The sequence below is a fragment of the Hibiscus syriacus genome, unplaced genomic scaffold (assembly GCF_006381635.1).
Source record: "Hibiscus syriacus cultivar Baekdansim isolate YM2019G1 unplaced genomic scaffold, ASM638163v2 tig00110596_pilon, whole genome shotgun sequence".
NCBI classification, from domain to species: domain Eukaryota; kingdom Viridiplantae; phylum Streptophyta; class Magnoliopsida; order Malvales; family Malvaceae; genus Hibiscus; species Hibiscus syriacus.
In genome coordinates, this window is record NW_024062794.1 from 35,328 (window position 1) to 49,672 (window position 14,345).

At 31.2% G+C, this 14,345-nt stretch overlaps 1 protein-coding gene across 1 annotated transcript; it reads left to right on the top strand.

Annotated features, from left to right (window-relative positions):
- Positions 1 to 11,388: 11,388 nt before the first annotated feature.
- LOC120133811 (fatty alcohol:caffeoyl-CoA acyltransferase-like) lies at positions 11,389 to 13,877 on the top strand. The gene is made up of 2 exons (XM_039150331.1): positions 11,389 to 11,862; positions 12,955 to 13,877. The coding sequence occupies exons 1-2, from the start codon at positions 11,407 to 11,409 to the stop codon at positions 13,828 to 13,830; spliced, it is 1,332 nt and encodes a 443-aa protein (XP_039006262.1). The 5' UTR covers positions 11,389 to 11,406; the 3' UTR covers positions 13,831 to 13,877.
- Positions 13,878 to 14,345: the final 468 nt, after the last annotated feature.

Genomic DNA, 14,345 nt, shown 5'->3' on the forward strand with positions numbered 1-14,345 from the left:
ACAAACACAAAATCACAATTACTTATCATCAATTGTGGTCATTAAAGATATTTTTAAAATCCTAAGTAAGTTCGTGTTTCCAAATTTTTTTTTTTATTTTTATATATTTCTAAATTATAGATAAACTTATTTTTTTTGTTTCATAAATTTTGGATATGAAATGTCAAACGTGGATATGCATATACTTCATCTTCCTTTTAAGTTCAATCATTATGGTGTTGCGAATTTGGCGTATAAATACTTCGATCGAGGATCTTCCCATTTACAGGTGTTATTGTTCTTTTCTACATTAGTTGCATTGTTATATAATGTTGCCTAAAAACATATGTCTAGTAGTGAAAAATGAAAAAAAGAAAACAAATATATGATTTAATAGAATCGCAAAAGGGAGCTCTTGATAAATTCTTTAAAAGTGGAGAAAGAGAGCCTTTTAATGAAAATTTAAATGATATTGCTGGGAATTTAAATAATCTTGATAGTTCTTCAAATTGTACCAATTTAGGTGTTACTGATACAAATTACCATGATATTCTAATTCATATAGATGGTGACATTTCTAATTTAAATGTCCATAATCATGCACAAAATGAGTCTAATGTTGAAGATGTTGGGATTGATCAAGACTTAGTCTCTGCTGTAGACATTTATGATCCTAGAAATTGGGGTAATCTTGATAATAAATCTAGAGATATTTTAGTTGAAAAGGGGCCTATAAGAGAATTGAATTTGAAATTTCCCTTAGCAAATAATTCTAGGCATTTTTCATATGCTTATTTTTCTAGAAAGTTGAGTAATGGAGAGATGAGCGATAGAAAATGGTTGGTATATTCTAAACATGTGGACAAAGTTTATTATTTTTGTTGTAAATTGTTTACAAAGCAAAACAATAAGAGTTATTTAGCAAATGATGGAGTAAATGATTGGAAACATCTTAGTGAGAGACTCGAACAACATGAAAATAGTATTGAGCATATGACTAACATGAATATTTGGAGTGAATTAAGAGTGAGATTAAAAACTAATCAAATACTTGATAAAGATTTACAACAAGGAATTTCAAAAGAGAAAGAACATTGGAGGCAAGTTTTAATAAGAATAGTTTGTGTTGTAAAATGTCTTGCTAAAAATAATTTAGCTTTTCGAGGATCTAGTGAGAAAATTTACGATGAGAATAATGGAAACTTTTTAGGATTAATTGAAATGATTGTTGAATTTGATTTGCCTATGCAAGACCATATTAGACGTATTCAAAATGAAAATATTCATTATCATTATCTTGGTCATAACATTCAAAATGAAGTAATCTCTCTCTTGGCCCATAGTATTAGAACTTCTATTCTAAAGATCATCCAGAAGGCAAAGTATTTCTCTGTTATTCTTGATTGTACCCCTGATGTAAGTCATCAAGAACAAATGACTCTAATAGTGTGATGCGTAAATATGTCAAACAACAAAGTAAAAATAGAAGAGTACTTTTTAGAATTCTTGAAAGTGGATGATACATCTGGATTGGGGCTTTTCAATGAATTAGTAAATACATTGCAATCTCTAGAGTTGAACGTTGATGATGTGAGGGGCCAAGGATATGACAATAGTTCTAATATGAAAGGAAAACACCAAGGTGTTTAAAAGAGGTTGCTTGAAATAAATCCTAGAGCTTTATATATGCCATGCGCTTGTCATAATCTTAATCTTTCTCTTTCTGATATGGCACATTCTTGTGTTAAAGCTATTTTTTTTGGGGATTTTGCAACGTATATATTCATTGTTCGCAAGTTCTACCAAAAGGTGGAAAATTTTATGTGATAATGTTCCGGAAACTGTGAAATCTTTATCTGATACTCGATGGGAAAGTCGAATTAAAAGTGTCAAAGCTATTAAATTTCATGCTCCTAAAATAAGGTTAGCTTTGTTACAATTATATGAATATTGTGGTAATGATGCAAAAGCAGAAAGTTTAGCTAGCGCCCTTCAAAGTTTTGAATTCTTACTTGGAATGGTTATCTAGTATGATATTTTATTTGCTATCAACACGGTAAGTAAGAAATTACAATCTAAATCAATGTGCATTGATACTACCATAAAGGAGTTGGAAGGTGTAATGTCATATTTTGAAAACTAAAGAAATAAGGGGTTCGAAGCTAGTATAGATATTGCTAAAAGTCTTGCATTAGATGTGAACACAGAGCCAATTTTTCCGACTAAACGTCGTATTTTTAGAAAAAGACAATTTGATGAGAATGACCAAGATGAAGAAATGCAATCAGCAGAGGAGTCTTTTAAAGTTAATTATTTTGTTGTTGTTGTTGATATGGCGGTCGCTTCTTTGAAAGGTAGATTTGAGCAGTTAAAGATTTTTGAAAATTATTTTGGATTTTTAATTGATTCTACAAGGTTGAAGTCATTGGATGACAATAAATTAAAATAATGTTGCAATAATTTTAAGATTATTTTTCTCATAATAATTTGTCAAATGTTGATGCAGATGAATAAATTAAAGTGTTGCAATTGACTTTGTAAAATGTATTCATGTCAACGCTTGAAGTTATTGAGTTTGTTAAAGCTAGAGATTGTTATCCTAATGTTTCAATTGCTTATCGAATCTTATTAACAATGCTGGTAATGGTAGCATCCGCGGAAAGAAGTTTTTCAAAGCTGAAATTATTGAAGAATTACTTGAGGTCAACAATGTCACAAGAAATATTGAATGGGCTAGTTATGTTATATATTGAGAAAAATATGTTGGAAATCTTTGATGTTGACACTATCATCAATGATTTTGCATCAAGAAATGCTCGAAGACAATGTTTTTTATAAGTATTTATATGCTTAAATATGTTTTGACATTTTTGATATTGTAATGAGTTAATATTTATTTAATTTAATAAAAAAATTAATTAAAATTTTATATTGCATATTTTTTTAATTTTCTTTTAAATTAAGGCCCATTTTTTTAATTTTGCCCGAACCAAGAAAAAGTCAGGACCGGCCCTGCTTTCACCATGCTCCTTTTACTATGCAGATGACCAAACTGCTCCTTTCTGTAGGCAATATTGATGAATGAGTAGGCACCATACATGTTCCCATGCAGAAAAGCCAATATCTCCCAATCCGTTGGTTTCATATTCAGATGTCCCTGCAATTAATCTCACGAGCCGAGACACCAATTCCGTCACCGTGATGAGAGTCGGAGTACATGTAATTGTTTGGCATTTCATTCCTAGAAGAGCCAGCAACTGTTTTAGTCTTCCCTGTTCCTGGAGGACCCCATATGAGTTTGACACTATTTTGATGGCAGCATCTCCATGTCTTAATGCAACTTGCAATTGCAGCTTCTTGGGAATCATTTAAACCGTAAGATTCGAATGAAGAATGGTAACCGAGTTGTTTTCGATCAAGCACATGGCGCAATCTTCTTCGTACTGCAAGGAAACATAAATCTAAGCAAGTTTAGCCAAGTGAAAAGACTTCTAAGCATAAATACGGCTCGAAACGGTACACTTGCTTACATCAGCATTCATATGAATAACTTTGTAGATCATCTGCAGGTTCCTTCGTAAAGGATCCGGATGCAAAGCTTTCCATATTCGAATATTGGTTGTCACATTAGTTAAAAATACAAAAAAGAGATCAATATGCTTCTTTTTATAGCTATGCATCTTTTGTTCAATCACGACCGGCATCGATAACCAAAGGGAGATTTTATCGTTGCCTACGGCTTGGACATATGCAAGAAGAAAAGTCATAGTAGGCCGGTTTAAATCGCTGATGCATGTTGGTCTTACGTCGGTAAGTGCCGCAAGATCTCCACCCTGCGGTCTGTACGTTACTAAATCACTCTGGTTAGAGTTTCGCAAAATAATCTTATAAGAAAAATCCGTCGGGGCTCGGTAGGTTATGTCCCTTTCAATGGAAGAGAGTTGATACGAAGGCGCTCGAGACAGCCTCGCCATGGCTGAGAGCAAGTCTGCATGTGTTTCCTCAACAAGAGGAGCCGTAAAGGAGCTAAAGTAGTCTGCAGTAGATGTGAATGTCTCAGGGATCTTCCTCACCTGTTCAGTTCAGTTAAGAACACATGAATACTTAATTATAATCAAAGTAATTAATTAGTAGGTATTATAATCAAAGTAATTAATTAGTAGGTATATACTTTGTATATATATATGAGAAAAATAAAACATTAGGATAAGGTGATATGAGATTGAACAAAAGTGTAGAAGCAATTGCAGAACCTGGGATTTGTAAAGATTGGGATTAAGGGCATCTTGAATGGACCAAGAGAACACCAAATCTATCAAACTAATTGATGTTTCCTCCATAGTTGAAACAACTTTCCTTGAAAATTCTGTCATTTACATTTACAACACCAGAAACATGGGACTTCAATTTTCAAAAGGAATAAAGCTACATGTCAAAGCACAAGTATCCAATCCTTTACTACCAACTAAGTTTTTGTTTTCCCACTTCATTTCCTTTTATTCTCAAAAGCTTTTTCATTTTATTCTGCAACAACTTGTACAAAAAATCAGCCCCCAAACATAAAACAAGATTTATTCGAGTCAAATGTGTTTGTTCTATTAGAGTTATATATTCGATCTACTACTTATGGTTATAAATATAGAGGTCGGTAAAATTTTTCAATACACTTTACATCTCTTTTATTACACATCTTATTCTTGTTCTTTCTTTATTTTATAACACGATCAGGTGTTATTTCTATTTAATTTGAGGTAAATCATCAGCCTCTCATTATTTTTCCCATTTCTTTAAAAGTTTACGCCTTTTATATAAAATTATGCGTGTGAAACTGATTCACACCGTCCATGTTTCTCCACTACAATTTGCTCCATTTACATGCATGTTTCTTCCTCGTTATTCAAGCATGTGTTTGGGATTATTTTATGTTCAGCTTTTTGCATTTGGACCAACACATATTATATATATATATCTTCTAGGTGTTTTGTGGTTGGCTCGTCAACTTTGTACGAATTTCTTGGTAATCATGGATTAATGAATCGATGAGGTTTTTTTATTTTTAGAAATTTGAGAGATGTCTGTTGAATAATTAATTCAATCTCTAATTCAAGAGCCGTTGGAGGTTTAATAATTAGTGTTTTAATAATAATAATGTTTGTTATTTGATCTAATTCATATGTTTATTTTGATAGTATATCAATGTTGAATTTTACAAAATTTGAATTTGTGACCCTATATATTTTTAGAAAGAACTATCTATCTTGGATGTAAGATGTCAAAATACACTTAACTGTAAATGATCTAAAGTGATACTATTAAAAAAGAAAATAAAGAATCTACTCATAATAAAGTCAAAACCATAATATTTCTTCGTCATTACCTCCATGACGGATTAAAAATTGAATAAGACGAGTTTGAAACATAATGAATAGTTAAATGATCATTTTATAATTTTTAATGGTCGAGGGACTCAACAAAGCAACACTCTATAGTCGATGGACCATTTATAACTTTTAATAGTCAAGGATTTAACAAAACAACATTATATAATCGGGGGACTATTTGTGTACTTCAACCAAAAAGAAATTAGGATTGGGATTGCTTTGTTTGAATGGAGGAGGTTGAGGGGACAAACTTTATCAAATACTTAAAAGTATGGTTATTTAATATTCTCCAACTAATTTTCTGCCTCATTTATCATTTGCTTTCACGTAATTTTCGTGAATTAATGCAACAAATAATTCGGTGCAAGCCACAATTATTTGGAATACCCTAACATATGCACCGTAGATGGTACGGCAATTAGCTCAATCGGTATAATATATAAATAAAATATAAATATAAATAAATAAATTGATAATTAAAATATATTTTCAAAATAAATATTTTAATTTTTAAATTAGTTCATATTCAATTTGAACTAAATTTTTTATTAGATTCATTTCAAATATTCATATTAATAATTTAATCTTAAAAAATATTTTTAAATAATGGAACATCAGAAAAATACTGGACCAATTTTTAAGATGTTACACATATACTAACATTATCATAACATGTTCATGCTTTCTTTAACTAAAAGCACTATAAGTCACATTTGTATGTCAATTACAACAATTACTTTAGCACGTTTTCATTTATTCCACATATTTACCTCACAATTATGAACAGTTACTTTAGCATGATCATGTTAATGCACCTGTATCAACTTTGTTACTTCACTTCATCATTTACATTATTATTATTTTTATTAAGCTAATGTAATTTCAAAGTAGTATATGTTTTAATTAATCTCAATCATTTGATAATGGACGTTCAATTACTCTTGTAGTCGCTGGTGCTCGAACCCATGACCTTCAAAAACAACAACAATTCCTTTAACCAATAAGGTAAGTTAGTTGTGCTCTTATAGCACTTCAATATAAATCAAGTTTTTCGTTCTTAATATATTGGCTTCTTGTTACTTATGAAATACACACATATATTAGATAAAAGAATCTCTTTATATTGCCTTACTATTGACTCGAAGAGTCGACCATGTCTCTATCAAAGTGTCGCATGATACTAACAATCTCCAAAACATCAAACATGTCCCATGAATGTAGCATTAGCTCATTATTCTTTTTTCTCTCCGTCATAGCCCAAGGTTTTGACGTCTAAATACAATAAACATGTATGAGTAATCAAATCTCATGACGTGTCATTTATATTCAATAATTTTAAGAGGACCACAACGTTAATATATCCAATTTCTTATATCTATTTACCATTTTATGTAGGAATCTTTGTTCGTATTTACCATTCTCACATTACTATCATGTTCATGTCACATATATTTCACGTTCACTTTCTTTTAAACTTTCAAGTGCATGTCATATTCACACTTTATTTCACTTGCATGTGCCATTATAAAGCTCAAAGAGCTAGTATTGTGTCATATACAATTATGTGTATAAAATCAGTAAATTTACACATTACACATTATCATAAATCACATTTCATTCTCTCTCTCTCTCTCTTTTTGACATAACCACATTCCATGTTTTTCATTCATCATATATCATAGTAATATTATTCTCATATACAACTCATATTCCATATCATATTCTAATGTACATCTCATATGCCATATCTTATATTTGTGAACATTTTCGTGTTCCATATCTTACACATCTTATAAAACATATCTTATAAATGTATCACATCGTATTGCATAGGGCATGTAAAACACAATCAATGTACATCTTATCTTATTCAGGGATTGTTCAAGAAGACGGTTTGGTGCCGTTGTCCCTTTAAAAAAATTGAATTATTATATATTTAAAACTTTTTCTTTTATATATAAAATTTGATAATATGTTTTTATCCCTGTAATTTTATAATTTCACCCTCTAACGTAAATGTTTTTAGTCATAAATCAAAACTTATCGCATTTATTGTCGCCTAATCGAGAATGTCATTTCTTCTACCTTTCGCTGTATGAGCTCTGGCCACCTTCGATTCTTGTAAACAAGGTTAAACATCATCATTAGCACATGTTTATCATCATTAAAACAGAGTACCTTGTATTTTAAACTTTTTTTTTCTCTATTTCTCTAATAACTGAAATTTAACTATATAATCAAGAATTCAATTTCCAAATACTTGTGATCTATCTTCGTTTTAAATATTTAAACCATCATGCAATACCTATGAAAAATGATTCTAACATCACTAGTCAAAAGGTTAAATCTTGAACTTTCAAAAACTAAAGAAAATAAGCTTTTCTATATTAGAAAGACCTTGACTTATGCAAATCTAAATTACACAAATTTAAACATATAAAAATCTTTTCTAACATAAATACAAGTCAAAATCATCTTAAAATCAATAATTCTACTATTCTTTTTTCTAAAAAACACCATTGGGGCTCTAGTTTCATGAAAGTTTAGATTTAAAAATATGACATGTTGATTTAGAACTTACAAACCCATTCTAAATGTTGAAATGAATTAGAAAATAGTTAGAAAAAATGAGATTGCCTTTGAAGATTAAAACTAGGAATTTGAAGAATTGGATTAAAACATGAATTTAGAAACATAAATTGTTGAGATTTAAAATGGGAAATTCTAAAAAGGATAAATCTTGAGTGATTTGGTGGATTTTTCTGAATTAAGATTGATTAGGTTGAGAGAAAATAATGAAAGATGGGAAAAAAGAGAAAATCCGTTATTGTTGTTAAGTCCGGTTGATCCGCTTTGGGTCAAACTTTCAGTGCTGATCCACTGAATCAAATAGGGGCTATATAAAGGTCATTTGATTGACGGAGTCAAATCATCTTAAAGCCTACATGCTTATCTTTCTATTCTCGCTTAACTTTAAATCTACTAATAGCTATAGCCGGTAACGTTGAATCTGGTTCAAAATGGAGTGCATGCATCTCTCTCATCTTACTCTACCCTCATTTTGATTGTTCTTGTTCACTCTTATTTATATGGGTTAGTTAAATGATTTTATGTTTTTCAATATGGTATCAAAGCACCTCAGTAAGGACAACTCCAACTAAGGCATTCACGGATGCAGATTAGGGACGTGATCGAGATGATCAATGCTTTATTTTAAGATACTGTCTTTTATAGGGCAGCACTTGTTGTCATGAAGCCTTAGGAAGTAACAGTCTGTTTATAGATGCACAACTGAGGTTGAATATCAGAGTTTAACTGATGCGACGTCAGAAGTACTTTAGGTTAAGGCAATTCTAGCAGACATGGGTGTGACCTTATCTTAGGCATCAATTATATGTTGTGACAACACCAGCACTGTTACCATGACAGCCAACGTAGTTCTACATGTCAAAATTAAACATGTAGACTTAGATGTGCATTTTGTTTGGGAAAAAATAGTTAGTTAGCTGTTGTGAATGTCTTCACAAAACCACTGATCTCAGGCTCAGCTCGTTTCCAGGAGTTGCGTCAAAGTCTTAATTTGGTATCTTTGTATAGTGTCTAATTTTTTCACCGAAGAGTTAGAAAGTATAATGAATGTTAAAAAGTCAAAGGTTTAAATTTGTCATGGTAGTTGCTCAGGAGGTTTAGTACTAACAGAAGTTGTTTGGTGGTTATTGTTGTTAAGCTCAATTGATAAACTTTCTGCTCCGATATCACATCATGAATCCTTACTTCTCGTATTAACATTTGGATTAGGTCTATTATAACATGGTCGTCTAATGTGTTTGAATTTCCAAGGACCACTCGAACCGATTCTCTCAATTACCATAATATCAAATACATACAAAGAACAATAAATGTGAAGCGGAAAACATGATACACTGAAACTGTCTGTCTAAAAGCATTAAAAGTTTTCGGTTGTGTATGAATTTGGTTCGTTGTAGAAGAGGAGGGACTCATTCGTTATTTCAATTAGCAATTAAAGCTCTTTTTACTTTTATTTTTTTTATTAATACAAAGTGGATATAAAATAGTATATGTTTAAAAATTCATAAATCTTTGATAATGAATACTTGTACTCTCACGTATACACAATGTTTGAACCCAAAATATTAAAGAAATTTTGTCTTTGTTAAGAATGTAAGTCTAATTTTCCTTAAGATTATAAGTTTGTATAGCTAACACACACAACTTTGCCATATATATCTTTTGCACAACTAACTCAGTGACTTTTGTTTTATAGTCCTTACTTTTCACTTTCCCTCGTTTTAGTGCCCCAGCTACTTCTTTTCCTCAAATTGCTACAAAATTAATCTACCATTGCAATGAAAGAGGTGACTCACATGACATCAAATCCAACCGCCCTCTTAATTTTACTCCAACAGCTGTAAAAAGTTATCATTCTTTGAGATGAGTCTAAATTTTATACGATATAAAACCTTTTTAGTTTTACATAAATTTAGGATTGTTGGATGATAGAGAATAGATGACTTAAGTAAACTCCTTAACTTTTTCCCTAGTGAATATCTTCTAATTCCTTTATGTTAATCTCATCCATTTATTTTCACTCATCTAACGATCCTAAATCTATGTAAAACTGAAAGAAATTTATATTGTATAATTAAATTATATCCCATATATAAATATATACATCTATACAAAATCAAATTTTATATATTATATTATGTATTCAATCAATTTTCATTATAAATTTAATTCCATTGACAGATGTATTGCATAACATGTTAGTGTACAACTCAAATATTTAAGAGAGAAGTATCATGGGTTAAAATGAGGATAGGTTATTTACATTATTAATATGGACTAAATTATATTAAATTAAGGGTTAGAGGGTTTGATTTATTAGATGAATTTAAAAGGAAATTATTGGTTGTCAAAGACCTCAAAAAAGAAAAAGAAAAAAAAGGTGGAGAAATAGAGAGACACAAATAGAGGGGTGGATGTACAAAAACAGATATTGTAGCAATCAATTTTTGGCATAGGTATTGGTTTCATAATTGATTGTGTTTGTTGACCCTCTAATAATCATGTAGTTGTCCCCCATGAAATTAGATGATTATTTTATAGTTTTATGCTTTCCCTTATCCATACTCTTCAATGTTCTTCACATAATGTTTATTATATTTATACATTTATGAAATTTTTAGACTTTTAAAATTGAAAATTTTCAGAATTTTGTTCTATCTTTTGAATTTGATTGCATTTTTATTGGAATTTTGTCTTGAAAATAATTGTTTATGTTATCTGAAGTATTTTTATCAGTTCATTTCATCTTGAGTTTATATATTGTTGAAAATTGTTACCGTTGTTGTTTTCATAAATTTTTATGTTGCATAAATTGTATACAACAAATACATATTTAAAAATTGTTTATTGTATATAAATAGGGTTAAATACTATGGACTAATGGCGGTAACAATTTATTACTTTAGATATGAAAAAGATTAAAAAAAGTTGAAGTACTAAAATGAGAAAAATAAACAACTTTAGGAGCCAATCGTGTATTTAACCCTATTTATATATACAATAAACAATAGGGTATACTACGTATTTAGCTACCCACACATTCTTGCAATTTCATTTTGGTCACCTGACTATTTTTATCACCCATCGTTAAAAAATTAACAGTGATATTGGTGTGTCACCATAAGGTCATGCCACGCCATCATTGAATTTTTCCTTAAAAAAATTTATCACATCAACAATTATGTTTATTTTTTAACAGAGAGTGACTAAAATGAAATCAAAACGTAACATTAAGTATGATTTTGAAAAATAAAATAAATGTGTGATCAAAATAGAACCACTAGAATAGGTGGGTGACTAATACGTAGTTTCTCCCGGACAATAAACGTCTCTCGCTATATATCAGGGTAGATTCACATATATTATATAGCAATGCATTTCTTCAAACACACAGCATAGTCAAAAAATAAGCACAGATTTGTTCTAAAACACCCAAAAAAGAAAAGAAAGGTAAGCAATGTGCACCATCTTCAACGATCCTCCAACACTTATCCAAGACCTCAACATCACTGTCAAAGACGTTTCCCTTGTATTTCCACCCGAAAAATCCCACAGAAAATCCATGTTCTTATCAAACATAGACAGAGTGCTCAATTTCCCAGTCGAAACCGTCCATTTCTTCCCCTCCCACAGTGACCTCCCGCCCCACGCGGTGGCCGACATGCTGAAACGCACGTTGTCCGAGTTACTCGTGCCATACGACTTCCTGGCCGGAAGGTTGAGGTCGAACCCCGAGACGGGTCGACTAGAGATCGACTGTAACTCGGCCGGAATCGGTTTCGCGGTGGCTTCAAGTGATTACGCGTTGGACGATATCGGAGACTTGGTTTACCCTAATCCAGCATTTGGCCAACTGGTTTGTAAGAGCGTGGATTGCTTGGAGCAAGAGAATCAACCACTTTGTATTGTCCAGGTAACAAAACCTCTTTTTATTTATTTTCTTAATTATACTTTTTAAAATATTTATATATTTTAATTTTATTAATTATTAAAAGTGATTTTTCTGATGCAATTATTAAAAATGATTGTTCACATGATAATCGAGGAGTTGATCGATATATAATGTTTATATATTACTTAATTTTATTTTTTTAGGTTTAATTTCATTATTTTACTTTTAATTTTTTTAAAAAAGAGGTCATATTATTTTTTTATTTTAATTTTAAATGAGTATTTAAAAGAATGGGTCCATTACATTCATACAAATGGTCCACATTAATTATTTATGGTGTAAACCTAAGTAATAAAGTATACTGCTCTTATCGGCTGCATACCACATCCTTTGCATATTCCATTTCAAGTATTAATTAAAGTTTCCAACTATAAACACGGTCACCTATAATTTACATTAATCGTCATTCTCATCTCCTTTTGTTATGATTATAATTCTAATTAAAAATAATTTTAATCTAATAAAACAATTAAAATAGGGATAGTAATATACATATATATTTGAAATATTAATAAAATGGACCGTACAGACTAACAAACAATAGAAATGTGAATTGTTTTGAATTAGATCGATATGATCGGTTAATACATTGATTCAATCTAAAATTTTGAATATATAATTTATTTTTAAATTTTATAATAATTTAAATCGGATATTCAAGAAAAGAAAAATTGGGTCAGATAGATATCTACTAGATTTTAATTTCAGATTATTTAAAAATCCAATAAAAATTGAACGTTTAGAGTTTAGCCATCTGTAGCCTAATATGTGAATAACCTACTAAAACTCTAGCCGAGAAAATAAAATTTTTAATTGTTTATTGTGTGTGACAATGCAATACAATACAATATAATAATAATCTGATTTAAAATTTTGTAAAATTAAATTTTAGTTTTGGATTCTCGTATCAATTTAAAATTTTAATAATCTGATTTTTTTTAAAAATCGAATGTAAATTTATAATTTTAATGATTTAAAGTTTTAGATATCTTTCAGATAAAATAATATATGATATGGGAATGTGCACCCCTAACAATCAGTTTCCCTTGACAGGTGACATCATTTAAATGTGGTGGCTTTGCAATGGGCCTAATTACTAGCCATGTGACTTTTGATGGATTAAGCTTCAAAATCTTCTTAGACAACCTGGCTGCCTTGGCTGCCGGCAAACCCCTCGCTGTGACCCCATGCAATGACCGCCAACTCCTCGCCGCTCGATCTCCGCCGTGTGTCAGCTTTCCCCACCTCGAGTTGGCCAAGTTCCATGACTCAAACCCTCCCGTCATTGATCCCTCTTCCGAAGCTCTAGACTTCAAAGTTTTCCGGCTCACCTCCGATGACATAACCAACTTAAAGGAGAAGGCCAAACCCTCTGGCGGAGCACACGGCGACGCAAGGATCACCGGGTTCAATGTGGTGACGGCGCTTATATGGCATTGCAAAGCCTTATCATGGGACAAACCGGACCCTGGTAGGGTTTCCACGTTGCTATACGCTGTTAACATAAGACCTAGGCTAATCCCACCATTGCCGAGATCGTACACCGGGAATGCGGTGTTAACCGCTTACGCGAGGGCCAAGTGCAAGGATATAGAAGAAGCCCCGTTTGCAAAATTGGTAGAGCTGGTGACAGAGGGTGCGAACCGAATGACGGACGAGTACGCGAGGTCAGCGATAGACTGGGGGGAGATTTACCAAGGTTTCCCGGACGGGGAGTTTCTGGTGTCTTCATGGTGGAAACTAGGGTTTGACGAGGTGGATTATCCATGGGGGAGGCCAAGGTATAGTTGCCCTGTGGTGTTCCAAAGGAAGGACATTATATTGTTATTCCCTGATATTGATGACAACAATGGTGTCAATGTCTTGGTGTCGCTACCCAGCAAGGAAATGAGCAAGTTTGAGAACCTCTTTCGCAAGTACTTGCCTTGATAATAAAACATAAACATCTCACCAATAGGTGCCTTGTAATAATGAATTAGTTGCACTGTTTGTATTGTATTTGTAACGTTTGAAATTGCATTTGGACTGCATGCGCTTGTGATTATGATTATGACTACTCATTATATATATGATGATATATATTTCATAATGTTAAGGTTAGAAATGAAAGGGAATGTGATTATATATATTGTTTCAGTCGTAGAAGATAATATATATTTTTAGAATATTTGAGTTTGAACAATTACATTTATAAAGTATAAATAAATATATATTTTATATAATCAATCCAAACTATTAGAAAAAATACTCATGTCACATACATATAAACATATATTTTCTGATTATATATATATTATACAAGCTTTTAATGTATAGCAGATATGTATATATTTTTATGATAACAATGAAGTAGGTAAGAATTAAACATTAAAAGAAAGGATCAACACAATGCTAAAAAAATTCCTTCAATTTTATTCTTACAACTTGCAACTTAAAAAAAAAAG

Excerpts from the sequence above, each read along its gene's own strand:
- LOC120133811 (XM_039150331.1), top strand. The coding sequence starts at position 11,407 with ATGTGCACCATCTTCAACGATCCTCCAACACTTATCCAAGACCTCAAC. Across the intron at positions 11,863-12,954 it reads AACCACTTTGTATTGTCCAG|GTGACATCATTTAAATGTGG; the intron begins GTAACAAAACCT and ends TTCCCTTGACAG.